This window comes from Bemisia tabaci, chromosome 1 (assembly GCF_918797505.1).
Source record: "Bemisia tabaci chromosome 1, PGI_BMITA_v3".
NCBI classification, from domain to species: domain Eukaryota; kingdom Metazoa; phylum Arthropoda; class Insecta; order Hemiptera; family Aleyrodidae; genus Bemisia; species Bemisia tabaci.
In genome coordinates, this window is record NC_092793.1 from 90595714 (window position 1) to 90612019 (window position 16306).

General features: G+C 41.8%; 1 protein-coding gene across 1 annotated transcript in view; it reads left to right on the forward strand.

The window, feature by feature from the left end:
- AIMP2 (aaRS-interacting multifunctional protein 2) overlaps positions 1-16055 on the forward strand; it is a 29219-nt gene extending 13164 nt beyond the window's left edge. Inside the window, exon 3 of the mRNA XM_072306488.1 lies at positions 15572-16055. Within this exon, the coding sequence (XP_072162589.1) occupies positions 15572-15951 (380 nt within the window). The 3' untranslated portion in view covers positions 15952-16055. The remainder of the gene's footprint in view (positions 1-15571) is intronic.
- Positions 16056-16306: the final 251 nt, after the last annotated feature.

A 16306-nucleotide genomic window follows, 5' to 3' on the forward strand; every position in this document is an offset into this window, starting at 1 on the left:
AAGAAGAGACAGCGCTCCACTTGGTCTAATTGACGAATATTATTCTCTTTAAAAATAAAAACAAATTCGGTTAGAAAAAACAAGCATTTTTGATATTTTGTCGGTCGAAAGAAATTTCATGGGGAAAAAAGAAATTTCATTCGATGAAATTTCTTTTAGCAACTCTGATGGGAGGCCGAAATACGGACTTTTGGACTCATATTTTGTGGGTTAATATTGCTCAAAAAAATCGGGGAAAATTCCTGTGAACTATGTGCACTCTCTAGGCACCAAAAATGCAAGAATTACGAATTACTGAACCAGCTCATTTAAACTCAACAATGTCTACGAATAACACTTGAAAAAACACATGAAAACACTGTTAAATCGCCTTTCGCCTTATGGTGAATCTTCAGCTATAGTTCCTGAAAAATCCACCACATTGCGCTGCTATAATCCGACTCCGAAATCAGTGATTATTTAAATATCACAATAGATATTTTGAATTCGAAGACTCATAAGTTCAAGCAGCATACATCTGGAATCCTTAGAAACAAACGCAAGCTTTGAAAGTTTAATAATAGAAGCTATAACTTGATCCCAGTTTCTCTTACGGGATATCTGCAAGTGCGAGAGAAACAGATCATGGTGGGAGAGAGATATCTGCAACTGCTGAGAGCGATCAATCGCGATTGGTTGCATCAAGGTCATCATGCTTAACCCTAATTTTTTTTGGGATCAAGTTTCAGAGCTTCAGAAATTACTTTTCACGTCGTGTTTAGTGTCAATAGGAAGAAGAATGTTATAGCTAGAACTTATGACTCTTCGATTTAAACAGAAATTCCTTTAACTTTCATAAAAGCTCAAGGACTCACGTGGAGCTGTGCGGATTCTAATAGCGTGGACCAAAAAGTCCAAACACAGCGGTGGCGCCCCCTGCGTAGAGAAATTTCTTAATTCACGGAGCTGTAGACAAACCAATCACAGGAGGATGTAAGATGTGCATTACCTCAAACTTGTTTGCTGGTGACAGCCATTTTGTTTGTTTATCTACGGCCGTAAGGACATCGTGTCAGCCTATTTTCACGCGACCAATGAAAAACCGGCACAGAAATGGCCATACTCGGTCTATAAAGGTACTCTAGTGTGAACCAGTGTTCGAAACACAGGCTGGCCAAACAGCAATTTGCTCGTAAGAAATCGCCTTTGGCCGCTAAAAGAATCGTTGTTAAACTCTGTTTTTGGGATTTTTCGGCGCATCCTCTCAGACTGAGATGGAAAATTTCATGAAAAATAAGATTTTGAAATTTCACTTGGGATTTCATGAAATTTCAATGAAACCGTGAAAAATTAAAATCTCAGCTTGATTTTCAGTAATTTTTTGATTCCAGTAATTTTTTCTGCCCAACTGCTTGCCACAACAAGACGAATATGCATAGGGAGTATTAGGGAGTCGTATCTCGTGCCCTCTTGCCGTCACGCAACGAAATGGCGGCTAAAATCGAAATGATTCAACCGTCGTTGTTTGTTTTATCCGCATTCGTGCCATAGATTTTTGGTACTGTAGATTTTTGCCGGTCAACTAAGACAAAATGATCATAAAATTCCTACCTTTACTTTTTGTTGTTCGTATTCTTTTGGCTCTAAACTTCATATATTCACTGCAAAGAAAATGATTTTCAGTAAAAAAAAAATTAAAAAAAAGAAAAACGGTAGAAAAAACCAAAAAAATAAAAAACAGCAGAAATATGTACTCCAACGTTACATACAATGCACTGAGTAGGTACTGGGCTCTTCATCTATAATTCTTGAAATTTATCATTTAAATGCAAATAAAGTTTAGAGCAATAGAAAGGAAAGGTACTTAGGTACATACTATCTATTCTAATCTTAAAGAAGAATTTTACCTACTGAAAAGAATAGCACAATCATGACTATTTTTTGAGGGACACAATTGTTTTACGATGCCGTATTATTTATACAGGGTGTCTCACGAAAAACGAGCCACCATGAATATCTGCCGAACACGTCAGAATTTCGAAAAACGGTAAAAGACGTGTTCGTTTATATCAAGGGGGACACCTTTTGGCGTATTTGACATTTTCCCAAACCGCGGGAGGGGCGCGGGGCGGGAGGTGCCCCACCCGTAAGTGGAACTTTTCAAATGGCACTCCTACTTTTTTATTTCAGAAATCAATTCTACGCAAAAAAACAAGACACCCTGTCCAAACCGAATGTAAATCGGACAATTTTTCAGTGATTGGCAGAGGTTGAAACATTTTTTTCATGCTCTTTTCAAAAATTTCCCACGCCCAATGGAATTGCCGCATCAAACCAAACTCTCCGCCAAAAAAATTCTTAAACATTGCACTTTCGATAAAAAAATAAAAAAAAATCTGCTGCACTCGAAATCTGGAGTACGCGGAGCCCTTCTTTGTGACATTAAAATTTGATTTACCAAACATTTCCGAGGGGCGCTCATTGGGAGGGAGTAGTAAGTTTTAGACAAGAATTATTATTCTTTTTTCTGAAGCATAAGAAACCGTGTCCATGAAGAAGCAGCTAAGTAGAAAAACAAATGGATTAGCTTTTTTTTTGGGGGGGGGGGGGAAGGGGTCAATGACTTGAGCCGGACATACTTCTGAGGACGCTATTTTTCCGCGGGGCGTTGTTTTTCTACTTAGCTGCTTCCTCATGGAAACGGTTACTCATGTTTCAGGAACAAGAATAATAATTCTTGTCTAAAACTTACTACTCCCTCCCAATGAGTGCCCCTCAGAAATGTTTGGTAAAAAAAAATTTAATATCGCAAAGAAGGGCTCCGCGTACTCCAGATTTCGAGTGCAGCAGATTTTTTTAAATTTTTTTTTAGCGAAAGTGCAATGTTTAAGAATTTTTTTGGCGGCGAGTTTGGTTTGATACGGCATTTCCATTGGGCGTGGGAAATTTTTGAAAAGAGCATGAAAAAAATGTTTCAACCTCTGCCAATCACGAAAAATTGAAAAATTGAAAAATTGAAAAATTGTCCGATTTACATTCGGTTTGAACAGGGTGGCTTTTTTTGCGTAGAATTGATTTCTGAAATAAAAAAGTAGGGGTGCCATTTGAAAAGTTCCACTTACGGGTGGGGCACCCCTCGCCCCGCGCCCCTCCCGCGGTTTGGGAAAACGTCAAATACGCCAAAAGGTGTCCCCCTCGATATAAACGAACGCGTATTTTACCGTTCTTCGAAATTCCGACGCGTTCGGCAGATATTCATGGTGGCTCGTTTTTCGTGAGACACCCTGTAGGAGAGTAAGAAGACTAGCTAATCGGAAAGAAAGAAAAAACAGGCGTGAGGAACAATAAGAAAATGTATTATTATTAAATTTAGGAACATAAGTGAAGAAAAGGAATTAAGGGACAAATAAATCAATTTTTCAAAAAAATTGAAATTTATGAGGCCTTTTGAAATTTCACTGAAATTTCACATGAAATTTCAAGGGCGAACTCAGTCTTGGCCCGACTGGATAGGGAAGAATTGAAACAGAAGTTGAGCCGTGGGCAAGCAGTTGAGTACGTTGGCATGAGAGTGCGCGGCGAGCGAGAGTTGCGGACGGACGGTGTATAAAAAATTGCCTACGTGAGGGTGGTCCGGCAACAACATACCCGCCGCCAGTCACTGCATAACAATAGAAAATTGTAGTTGCGTACGTTGCCAGCGAGCGCTTCTGTTTCAATTTCTTAGCATTGAGTTGGACCTGTAACGGGCCTTCATTGTCGCAAGGGGTCGGAAATCGCCATAAATACTTATTTTTCAAGAATTCAGCCGCCTAATACGCTATTTTTCGATCATCGGCTTAACCTAACTTTGGGAGCGGGCGATGGATGAGTCGAGGTTCGGAAGAAGCATCCTCTGAGTGTATAGAAACTTTTGTAGGGGACAGACACCAGACAATTTTTGTAAAAAAGTGATAAAAATTGCGTTCTCACTTGCGCTAAATTAATTTAATCGGGACGCGTTTTGAGGTCGAGATGGCCCCATCATCAGTCGGCAGCGAACTGTCCTTTGAGTTTACAAGGATCCTACGCGAGAATGCGCTGCAATCACGTGCTCACAACAGAACGGCGTCCTACAGAACTCGTCCCCGGTGCCTTGTCGTATCGTGCTATCAATTCTTCCCCTCCGTCTTCGTCAAATTTCGTGACACCTTTGGTGCGTTCGTTACAGACAACGGAGATTGGTTCACTGAATTACCCGCGGAGTTACCCGTTGTCAAACTATTTGTCACGTGATTGTCTTGGCAGGAGAACACTCAGTTTGAATGTCGTCAGCATTGCGTCAACGCTTTTCTTCGATTTTTTCTTTACAAAATACATACAAATTGAGAATTTTACACCAATATATACATGAAATCTACTGAAATTTTCATTTTAAATCATTAAATTAATATATGACAAATACTAGTAGGGGGGGCTCCGCCCCCTGGACTCCCGTTCACTCGCTCCGCGAGAGGCTTGAGGCTCGCTAGCGAGCCTCATCAGTCGTTTCGCGCGCCCGGAATTGCTTGTGCGGGTCGGAATGTTCTAGAGCCTTCTAGAATGTTCTGCCATTCATTTTTCGAGACAATTCGGGAATAGAATTTTCGAGGACGTGCGCTCTCAACCAGTCGAGAATCGACACATGGCATAATGAGACTAGGTCAGTCCTTGCGCAGATCCCCCCGCCCGCGCGGCTGCACAGCCGCCTCTCGCCCATCGGAGTTTTGCCGTGGCGTCAGCAGGAGCCCACACTGACTCCCAGAATGAGGAGCGCGTGAGTCCCTCCCCTCGTCTCCTCTCATGCGTTTTCAAACTCCCCGCTCGAGTGGGCTCCTGCTGACGTCATGCGCAGTAGAGGTCTTATTTTCGTTTTCGGAAGGACTGACCTAGTCTCATAAGGCTATGGAATCGACACTGGTTGAAGTGTTGAACTCACTCGGCAACGTGGATGCGGTGAGCAGCCGAGGAGTGGGAGACGCGTGCGGCGCGGGGAGAAGGCTGGCGGGTAGGGAGGAGGCTGCCAGGTGGGTTTGCGCGGTGCGTCGCGCGGGGGGACGAATTCCTGGCACGAATTTTCGACGATTTTTAGGCGCGCTTAGAGCTGTAATATAATGATGTAACTCACAACGGAGAAGCCGGAAATGAGAAATTCGGCAAAGCTCGCGAAACAAAGGAAGAAGAGAGGGAAAACTGAAGCGACGAGTGAGAAATGACGAATTTTTAGGTTTTGCTGCCGTGGTAGCGAAGAGAGCCGTAACTGCAAAAATGAAGTTCTGAGAAAACGGGCTCAGAAGCTTCTGACAGGAACATTTTATTGAAAGAAGCCTTCGTTCTTTGTCAAATTGCCACTATTCGTCTGGAAGACTCCTAGAAATCATTTGGGGGATTAAAACTCGACCGATTTTATTTTAAAGTACATGAAAAAGGTAAAATTCAGTTTCGTGTTATAGGTTATTGTTAGGCAAGACAGCCGTAAGTGCCACCTTCTGCATCGGTGCCGGACACGGGAGCTGTCAGCAATAGATTTCGGGTGCACTGCAGATTGCGAAACGACGGGTGGCGCGACTGCGGATTGCACAGGAGTTAGGGCGCTCGTATGATGTAAACAAACTTTGGCCGCGGGATTGAAGAATTGAATCTCTAAATTGAATCGGACATCTGAGGAACTAACGAACAGCTTGTGGGCTGTAAAAATTGACGACCTGTAATACAGATGGACAAGATTCTAAAAACTCTCTGACTTTTAAAAAGAGGTGGCGGGGGATTCAAAACAAGTTGATGCTGTAGGTACATGCTAAAGTAGGTATTATATAAGAAGCGGAAAATTTATTAAAAATTAGAAATTTAGAAAATATTGACTCATCAAAAACTAATTAGCAATAAATGTATATACATGAATTATGGTTTGTGTTGTAACGTCACCATCAACTGGTACCCTGGATGTGACCTCAAAATGCCATTATCAACACGTCATCCAAGGATGACTCCATGACGTCATCAACGAGACTCGTTTCCATCGACGTCATCGACAGGTGCCTCCATGACGTCATCAACGGATGAGTCTATGGCGTCCTTGATGGGTGTCCCGATGACGTGATCGGGGGGGGGGGGGGGGATTGCTGGTAGATATAGAATTGTCATTTTCTCAACTTAGGGGGATTAAAGTACAAGAGGAGAAAGGTAAGGCCTTGTCTCCACGGGACGTTTTCATAGGATTTGTCCCAAGTTCGAATCGCAGGAATGAAACTTCCGGGATTTTTCCCAGTTACCGTCTCCATGGGACGGGGCTCATACAGTCCTGCGACTAGTTTGCGCGAGAAGATAAATTAGATAAAGTCGAGTATTTAACCGGGATTAAAATATTAATTGCACTCAATTGACAATTATACACATTATTTTAACGAAACAAACATTAACAATGGAGTAATGAATAAAATATCGCACAATTCGTTTCACTTCTTCCTCTCCTCTCAGTGGGTCCTAGGGGCACAAGTACCATACTTGGTACTGGGAAAAATATTGATTAACTCAATATTTTTCTCAACTTCGTAAGTGGAATTTAACGCTGGGACAAATCTCGTGAAACGGCCCGTGGAGACAAGGCCTAAAGAAAAAAGTAAAAACATTGAGAGCGAAAAGAATCACTCTCAAAAATGGACAACCACTGTTTGACCAGTTATTCCGATTAATCAGTCCACTGCCCCTTCTTTTATATCGACATAATTCCCCTTTACCTGCACTTCTCTGTAAAATACCGTCAAAAAAAGGCAGCGTTCGGCCCGCAGACCGGACAAGAAAACTTCTAAAAGTCAAAGTTCTAAAACGAACCACACGCTTCATATATACAGGGTGATCCAAAAATCCCTTCCACCCCCTCTAACTTTTTACCTAATTGAGATAAAGATTTGAAACTTGGGGGATATTCCTAGGTTAAAGGTAGCTACTTTTTGGCCCCCCTAAAATTTTCAGGGGGGCCCCCTTTGGGGGGGGGGGGGCAACGGCCCCCAACTTTTAATTTTCAAATGGGAAGACCCCCTTTGTGATAGCTCGTTCAAAAGAGCCTAAAAAAACAAAACTTTTCGCGCAAACCCGAAGTCAATATCTCAAACCGTTTCAAAATGGCGGGCGGTTAAAATTCAAAATGGCCGAAAATTCACACCGATTATTTGTCGATTGATTTTTGCAAAAATCGGTACGTAGGGGTATTTTGACACGAGAAAAACGAATTTGACGTTAGATTTTCAAAAGAACCAAAATTTCCAAAATGGCCGCCGATTAAAGTTCAAAATGACCAAAAATTGATTTTTTTATAAATCTAAGTTCAAATTTGTTTATCTTATGCCAGAATACTCTCAAATTCCAAGTTTTAGGCAAATCCATTAGGAAAAAACCAAGGTGAAAATTTTCGGCCATTTTAAACTTTAACCGGCGGCCATTTTGGAAATTTTGGTTTTTTTGAAAATCGAAGGTCAAATTCGTTTTTCTCGTGTCAAAATACCTCTAACTACCGATTTTCGCGCAAATCCATCGACAAATAGCCGGTGTGAATTTTCGGCCATTTTGAACTTTAACCGGCCGCCATTTTGAATCAGTTTGAGATATTGACTTTGGGTTTGCGCGAAAAGTTTTCTTTTTTTATGCTCTTTCAAACGAGCTATCACAAAGGGGGTCTTCCCATTTGAAAATTAAAAGTTGGGGGCCGTTGCCCCCTCAAGGGGGGCCCCCTGAAAATTTTAGGGGGGCCTTTGACCTAGGAATATCCCCCAAGTTTCAAATCTTTATCTCACTTAGGTAAAAAGTTAGAGGGGGTGGAAGGGACTTTTGGATCACCCTGTATAGGTGTTGTTCATATCTTCTCGCGGAGCGCCCCAACTCCTGTGCAATCCGCAGTTGCGCCACCACCGTCGTTTTGCAATCTGCACCCGAAATCTATTGCTGACAGCTCCCGTGTCCGGCACCGCCTTCCGGTTGCTTTCGTGGTTGCGTTTTGGACGCACAACAAACACATTTTCAGGTTAGAAATTGGCAGAAGAGGGCGGCACTTTACTGGAAAGCACTGTTTTCATTGGCTCTCATGCACCTACGGCTGTCTTGAAAACACCTATAGTTATTTTTTGTGCACTTACGGCTTTCTCATACGTCTCGTTTTCATTAAATTAGGATGAATTTTGCTGTTTTCGCTGTCTCAGTAATTTCATCTAAAAGAGTTTAGACGAATTTTGGAAAAACTCGATTTCGAAAATTTTGCACTCACGGGTCTCTTCGCTATCACGGCAGTATGAGTACTCAACAATCCAGCTCCGCAGTCCTCAAAGAGATGCGTTGTTAAAGTCCACAACTCCCCAACGAAAATTACCCGCTGAGCGTTGAGCTCAACGAAAGCGTTGGTAAATTCTGGTGGATTTACCCGTTTTCCAAGATGGCTGCTCAGCAAACTGCCCAACAGATCAGCGAGGTTTCTGGCTGCTGTGGACTGCTGCCGAGTTCGCTGGATTGTTGTTATGATATTGTTTACACCAATATTCGCCATTTTTCCGCACCTCTTCGCCACATGTTCTTCATCAGACTGACATGCAATTGGTTATAATCCTTGCACTGCGTCAATTTCGTAATAATGTGGGCGTTAATAAGATTTAAATGTTAAAAATGTTAAAGGACTACGTGCAAAACGGGTCATTTGGGGCTCGGGGCGGATACCTGTGAGACTTGCCCTATTCATTCACCTAACAATGCCCCATCTTTTCCCAAAGTTTCAAGCCCCGCAAAAATGTTGGGGAGACGCGGCGGGGAGTCAAAGTTAAAAACTGGCAAAATTCTCGCGAATTTATTGCTCAAAAACCAAGAAGGTTTGGTAAACGCGGTTAAAACGAGCGTATTCAGCGTGACGAGAGCTTTCAGAAAATGTATAACATCATAGGGTTTTGTCAACTTCACCTCGAGTTATCGCCGCCGAAGCGTCGGAACGCTCAAAAAAGACCCCTTATTTTTTCACGTTAGGGCCGATTTAAAAAAAAGACATTTTTTTATTTTGATGGAAAACTGATATGTTATTCCTGACTCTCTGTAGTCACTCTAGCTCTTTACCGCATGCTGGTGAAATGTTCAGGTCGCGAGATATAAGAGCAGAAAGGAGCGAAGTCGGAAAAAAGGCTACTTTAAACTGCGCGCGCGGCGTTGATTGGAAGGAGAACGTCCCCTTCCACTTCAGTTCGGCGAATCACAGTCCTCGGTCAAACTCGCATTGTTGCTACATGTCTCCTGATCCTTCGCCACGCGCAGTTTAAAAAAGTCGATTTCCCCGACCTTCGCTCCTTTCCGCTCTTATAACTCGCGACCAGAACATTTCCCCGGCATGCGGTAAAGAGCTAGAGTGACTACAGAGAGTCAGGAACAACATATCAGTTTTTCATCAAAATAAAAAAATGTCTTTTTTTTAAATCGGCCCTAACGTGAAAAAAGAAGGGGTCTTTCTTGAGCGTTACGGCGCTTCGGAGGCGATAACTCGAGGTGAAGTTGACAAAACCCTATGATGTTATACATTTTCTGAAAGCTCTCGTCACGCTGAATACGCTCGTTTAAACCGCGTTTACCAAACCCTCTTGGTTTTTGAGCAATAAATTCGCGAAAATTTTGCCGGTTTTTAACTTTGACCCTCCGCCGCGTCCCCCCAAAATTTTTGCGGGGCTTGAAACTTTGGGAAAAGATGGGACATTGTTAGGAATAGGGCAAGTCTCAAAGATATCCGCCCCGAGCCCCAAACGGCCCCTTTTTGCACGTAGTCCTTTCAATGAAACTTAACCTCCAAATCCGCAGAATCTAACGGGAATTTAACAATCTCAGGTGCTGAGATTCCCACTTAGCTGTTGAGCCGCCATGACAGCCCACCTGGTAATCAGCGACGAGTCAACTTGAGTTCAAGAAAGATCATCAAACTCCACCAGGCTACCACCGAGCACGCAAGAAAAGGACCGATGTCTATAACGAACGCACCTATCGGGTCTTGTAACACTGCTGCGTGGAAATCGTCGGCATCGACAAAAGTCGAATTCGAAAAAAAGGTCAGTCGTCGATTCGGAGAGAACGGATCGAATGGTCCCGCGAACGTCTGAAACGTTCGCCGAAACGAGTTTGTTTTGTTATTATTCATCTAACTCCAAAACAATACCTTCCATCTACGAATCTAATAGTTGTTATTTAATTATTCAACTTTTGAATGTTTGAAATAATGCACTGAATAAATTTTCGCATGTCGTCAAACAAATTATTTACGTAGCGGTCTACGTCTAGTCGCAATTTCTTGTCTAGCCAGCCGTTCATTGTCGGAACGGTGGGAAGTAAATCGAAACCTCTCCATCTATTCTTGGGTCTCCATACTTAAATTAGTTGATTCCCCCCTCGGGCCCTAATAAGTGAGTATACATTCTATGACTTTCGTGTAAGTAGGAAAATTCATTTTTGAATAAAAATTCCGTCTTTCAGCAAATCATAAGGATTATCTCCATGCAATACTATGAGGTGTGACATCTTTTCATCTGATCATTGAAGGTTTCTTGAGAGCTAACAAGGGGAACTTACGAACCTGCCGCCTCCGATTGGGCTGAATTTTTTTTTACAGGCTCTATGGACCAAGTCTAGAGGTCAATTTGAGCCGTTTTCCCGAATGCGCAATAGGGAGGGCGTAAAAAATTCCCAAAAGTTGCGTTTTCGGCGTGTGATTTGGTCGTGCGGCGCGTGGCAACACTGACGCAGCCTCTTGTACCACTTTATCGGCCCATGAATGTCGGTGGAGACCAGAGCCCTACTGCACAGGTGCTGGCCCCACGATAGGGGGGTACCGGGTTCGATCCCCGAGTGAATCGTCTACTTTTTATTTTCCGCATGATAACGTTACATTTTATTTTTAATTCTTCATCCGCATTTATAAATCAAGCAGTTCCGATCACTATCCCCCCCCCCTTATTTTACGTACATTTTCCCTCGATATTCATTAACATTGACTGCCAATAACCGTATGAAACTTCATTGACATAAATTAATGAATTAAAAAGCAAAGGGCCAAAATAATGTGTTTCTTGGCGGCCCTTGCATGCACATGGGTTTGGGGTCGCTCTTCGATTTATTTACACATTACATATTTTTCCAGGAAAACATTGGGAGATAATGTAGTAACAAATAAGGTTTTCTTTTGCTTTTTAATTCATTAATTTATGTCAATGAAGTTTCATACGGTTATTGGCGGTCAATGTGAATAAATATTGGGGGAAAATGTACGTAAAATAAGGGGGGGGGGGGATAGTGATCGGAACTGCTTGATTTATAAATGCGGATGAAGAATTAAAAATAAAATGTTACGTTATCATGCGGAAAATAAAAAGTAGTCAATTCATTCGGGGACCGAACCCGCGACCTCCCTATCATGGGGCCAGCAACTGTGCAGTACACTAATAATTTCCCTATACTTTTTTTTCACTCCCACCAACCGTCTTACCCTCTGTTTTATTCAATCTACCTTTTGTCCAAACAAATCATTCTCTCTCACACATTCTATCCCTACCGTATGTTCACTTTGTTTGTTTTCCATTACCCAGTCTCTGGTCATAGGAAGTCGCTCTGCCGGGTATCAGAGCGTGAAAATGGTGAAGGGTTCTCACCCTCTCCCTACTCAACTCCTCTTTTTTATCAACCCTTCACCTTTTTCCATGTTTTTAGTTTTTTCTTTTTCACACCTCTAAAGTCGGTAACTAGTCACCTGTAACCTTCTCTCTACACTATCACACTAGTCTAAAGTTGGCTGCAGGTGCTTAGACACAAAGCCATAAAACAACAGAAAAAAAAAAAAAAAAACTGTGCAGTAGGGCTCCAGTCTCCACTGACCCCAGTTGGCCGATAAAGTGGTACAAGAGGCTGCTTCAGTGTTGCCACGCGCCGCACGACCAAATCACACGCTGAAAACGCAACTTTTGGGGATTTTTTACGCCCTCCCTATTGCGCATTCGGGAAAACGGCTCAAATTGACCCCTAGACTTGGTCCATAGAGTCTGTAAAAAAAAATTCAGCCCAATCAAAGGCGACAGGTTCGTAAGTTCCCCTTGTAAGTTGATGGAAAATGCAGATGAAACTAGAATGCACTGAAACCCCCTTAAAATCTGCCCTAATTTTAAGGGGGGGGGGGGGTTCGGACCCCCACATATGTCAATTCGAAGGTCATTCTATTTTCTCGCGAAATGAGCCGATTTTCCCTAACTTTGCCTCCACATTATCTCAGTAAGGTCAAAATCAGTTCAAAATTACGTTTGCAAGTCCCCAAATTTCAGCAAAAGTTAAAAACAAACGAAATTTAAACAGTCAAATTTAATCACCTCAAAGGAGGGGTATCGTTAAGGGCCTATTTTGGGCCCACCCTAAAATTCCTGAACTCCGCGATTTTTTGGTCATTGAAGGTCTACATTTTACGGAGTGCATCATGGTTTGGTCATTTCCGGTGTCTACCACTGGCCTAAACATGGGTCTGAAGGCCAATTCTGGCGAAAAATGCGGTTCAAATCTGTACTCATGTAGTTTTACTAAGAGATTTTGAAAAAAAAGAAAAAATTAAGGGGGGAATTCTAAACGATCGCTGTTAATTAGAATAAGGGCGGGGGGTATCAGGGTGGGGCAGAATCAACGTAAAGAATTCAAGATTTTGATTCGTACATTCCGCTCCCTACTTTTTCCCCCTTAGACCTAGTATATCTACATGAGTGCGGATGCATCACGGCATGTATGAGATTTGTGATGTTTAATATTATCCACTTCAGAAAAAACATACTATAATACGTTGACTACCAATGCACACTGCACAGTCGCTCATGTCGTGTATTGCGACTATGCTGAACTTCAAAACATGTGAACTTGAAAAAAACTTAGGTAATAAAGTCATTATTTTCAATTATTTCCGAGAAGCAAAGTTCTGAAGAACGATCACTGCCGATAAAAAATAAGGAGAGGGGGGGGGGGGGGTTAGGATTGGGCAGAATCAACATTGAGAACTCGTGATTCTGATTCATGGCTCAAATATTTTCAGCAGATAGCGGTCAAAGTTTGGAAGTCGCGTCCTCGAGCGCAAATATCCTGTTTTCTTCGGAAAATACTGTCTAAAATCACGCCAAAAGGTGTCCACAACGCTGCTTTATCTCGATCATAAGCTCTAACACAGCACTGGTTGAGATTAGGAAAGTGATAACAACAAGTTACTGAGGTTATGTTGTGGTGTTGTTGTGATTTTTGAAATTTTCAGTGACTCAAAGGTATCAAGACTAGGCCAAAAATAAATTTTTCGCGAATTTTTAAAAAGACGGTATTCACCCCTACTTGACACAGGGCGAATCCGGGTGTATACCATGTGACGTCACGGTGTCCTAGTTCCGAAGCGCGGGGAAAGACTCGTTTCTTATCGCTTTTGACTTCGGGGAGCTTTTTCTCAAAGTTCCGATGACCGGAATTTTTTTTAGAAAGTACCTGAATACTCAGTAGACCTCAAACTTTTTGAAATTGAATTAAAAAAGTGTCGTGCGACTACCCCATTCCATCATTTCAAAATTCCTTATTAGAGCTTTTGCATGTGCATACATGCATTTCCCCTAAGAGCTCCCCTGGTCCTAGAGGGATCTTAACTTCAAAAATAGGTAGTGTGGCTAGCGACCGGGAAAGGCCAGGGAATGCAACTCAATCGGGAAATATCAGGGAAAAGTCAGGGAATTTCGTCAACGGCCAGGGCATTTTTCGTGGAGCTGAGTACCACGTCAAAATCGGGTCCATGACGGCTAGCTGATCGCATTGTTGTCCTCGCATTGCGTCATTGTCGCATTTGTGTCAGAACGGCATGCGATATATCGCATCAATTGGTTCCATTTTTTCAGCTACTTGTCATTTTACTCCAATTTTGCGATCGCAATTCTGTTGTCAGGAGACTACAGCAATCCTTTACCAATTTTAACAAAGAAATTCAACGTAATAAAGGCGTGGTTTTTTCAGAGAGAAAACATCGCATTCGATACCGATATCGAAACTGCACTCGAATGCGATATTTTCTCTCTAAAAAAACCACGCCTTTATTACGTTGAATTTCTTTGTTAAAATTGGTAAGCGAGTGCTTTAGTCTCCTGACAACAGAATTGCGATCTCAAAATTGGAGAAAATTGACGAGTAGCTGAAAAAATGGAACCAATTGATGCGATATATCGCATGCCGTTCTGACACAAAATATGGCGTCCATCGAATCACCTTAAGTTATCGTTAAGAAGTCAGGGAATTTCATTGGAAGAAGTCAGGGAATTATAAAATTAAATTTTTCTTGCCATCCTAAATGGGGGTTTCAATCATGATTTTGACATTATTTGATCAAGATAAATAATCACTGAGAATTTTTACCTCATTGACACCGAAAAATTCAAAATCTGTCCATATTTGTCAGACTTACAGACCTCTGAAGTTTGGGAACAGGATCTCCCTCTTCAATAACATGGTGAGTAGCTAAATTGATGTAGAGGCCACGGGAGAGGATATTTTAATCGGTAATTGAACTGATGGAGTCCAAAGTCAATGAACCTGAACATACCCCCCTCCCCACGGCTGATGGTGTAGAGGGGGGCTAGAACCACTGATCCTCAACTTATTAAGTCCATGACTTTGACTATTACCTCATCAGGAGGGCTCTGGAGGGCTTCTTAACGGTCAGATTCGTATTTTTTGAGGTCGACTACCTGAGAAAAAATGTTCTCAGACCTCTACATCAATTCAGCAACCTTGGATTTTCTTGAGAGATAGGCTCCCCCCCCCCCCCCCCCATCAGTGATGGATCGAGGAATGGACCGATGCTACACTCATTGGTGTCAGTTTAGTTAAACATTTTCTATTCTTCTTGATTTTGGCAAAATAATTTCAAAATTGTGAAGGAAACCCCGACTCTTTAAGTTGAGTTACCCCCCACCGCCCACCCCCTTTCTTTATTTGCCCTCTAGGAATCCCGGGGCACTGCAGGAATACGAAATTGATATTTCTTGGGGTCAATTTCCCACTAATTCCTGCGGTCCTCATCTGCGCATAACCTAAAAAAAAACCTGAATAGAGCCTGGCACAGGTGGCGTAAGACACCCTGCATACCATTCATTTTCCCCCTCTTGACCTCCCTCACTAAGAATCAGAAACAGAGCTTTCGTTTCGTATATTCGAGATTTTCTTTAAACCCAAGCCCCGAACAGAACTATGGTCTAAACTAAGTAGAAGTTATTTCCAGGTAAGGTTGAAAAAAGATACCCCAGGATGGACGGTTGTGATAGTCAAACACAGAAAATAGTGCTGTTAGGTAAGACCACAGCATTGTATGAGCAAGTCTCGGTAAACATCAGATGTGGTCATTCTCTGCGTGCCCAAGACTGCACTTTCTTAAGTAAATTCTTATTACTCCATAAAAAATTAATTAACTTCAACAAAAAATAATTCATTTCATCGAAAATTCAACTGTTTTTCTGAGTCTAATTCGTTTGCGTGGTTTATGATTGAGACCAATTCATTGATATTTTTCTGTTTTCAGTGGACATTGATTGTGAATTAATCATATCACCAGTGAAACAAGTACCCATCCGCGGTGAAGTAAACTTATTGAAATTTTTTAATCGTGTTGTCAATGAAGCCTTGGGAATTAGAGCAGATATGCTGCAAGAAACTGTTCTGGAATCTGTTTTAGATAGTTGTCATCGATTGTCACACTCAAAACACACAAATGAATATGAAAAATTATTAAATAATTTAAGTTCTTTCATCAATAAAAGTGAATCATTTTCTGAGAATAACTCAACATTAATTGATTTAACATTGTGGTCAATTATTTCAAGGCGAAGAAAACTTAGTTTGCCCACTGGTCTTAAAGATTGGTATGATGGAGTCACTAACTTCCTTGGAGTCAAATTTTAATTTGTTTTGGAGAATTTGTGAAAAACTAAAATTAATAATACTGAAATGCCTGATTTTCGCTACTGAAATTAATTTGTGGTGAAATTAAAGGAATATTTAGATAATTCTGAGACATTTTTTCATTTCTGGCACCATTTGGAGAGTAAAAAAAAAAAAAATACATTTTAACCTCTGAACGTATCGCCGCAATCACACGCTAAATGTGGCTTGAATGTGGAAGTCATCGGGCGATGCCTGAATTTTGCGTGTGTCGCGCAAAATTCAGCAACGATTCTCAGCGACCATCGGATAATGTCGGATTCGTCTGAGCTATTCGAATAGATTTGATACACATCTGGATGAAAGTAACTCAAAT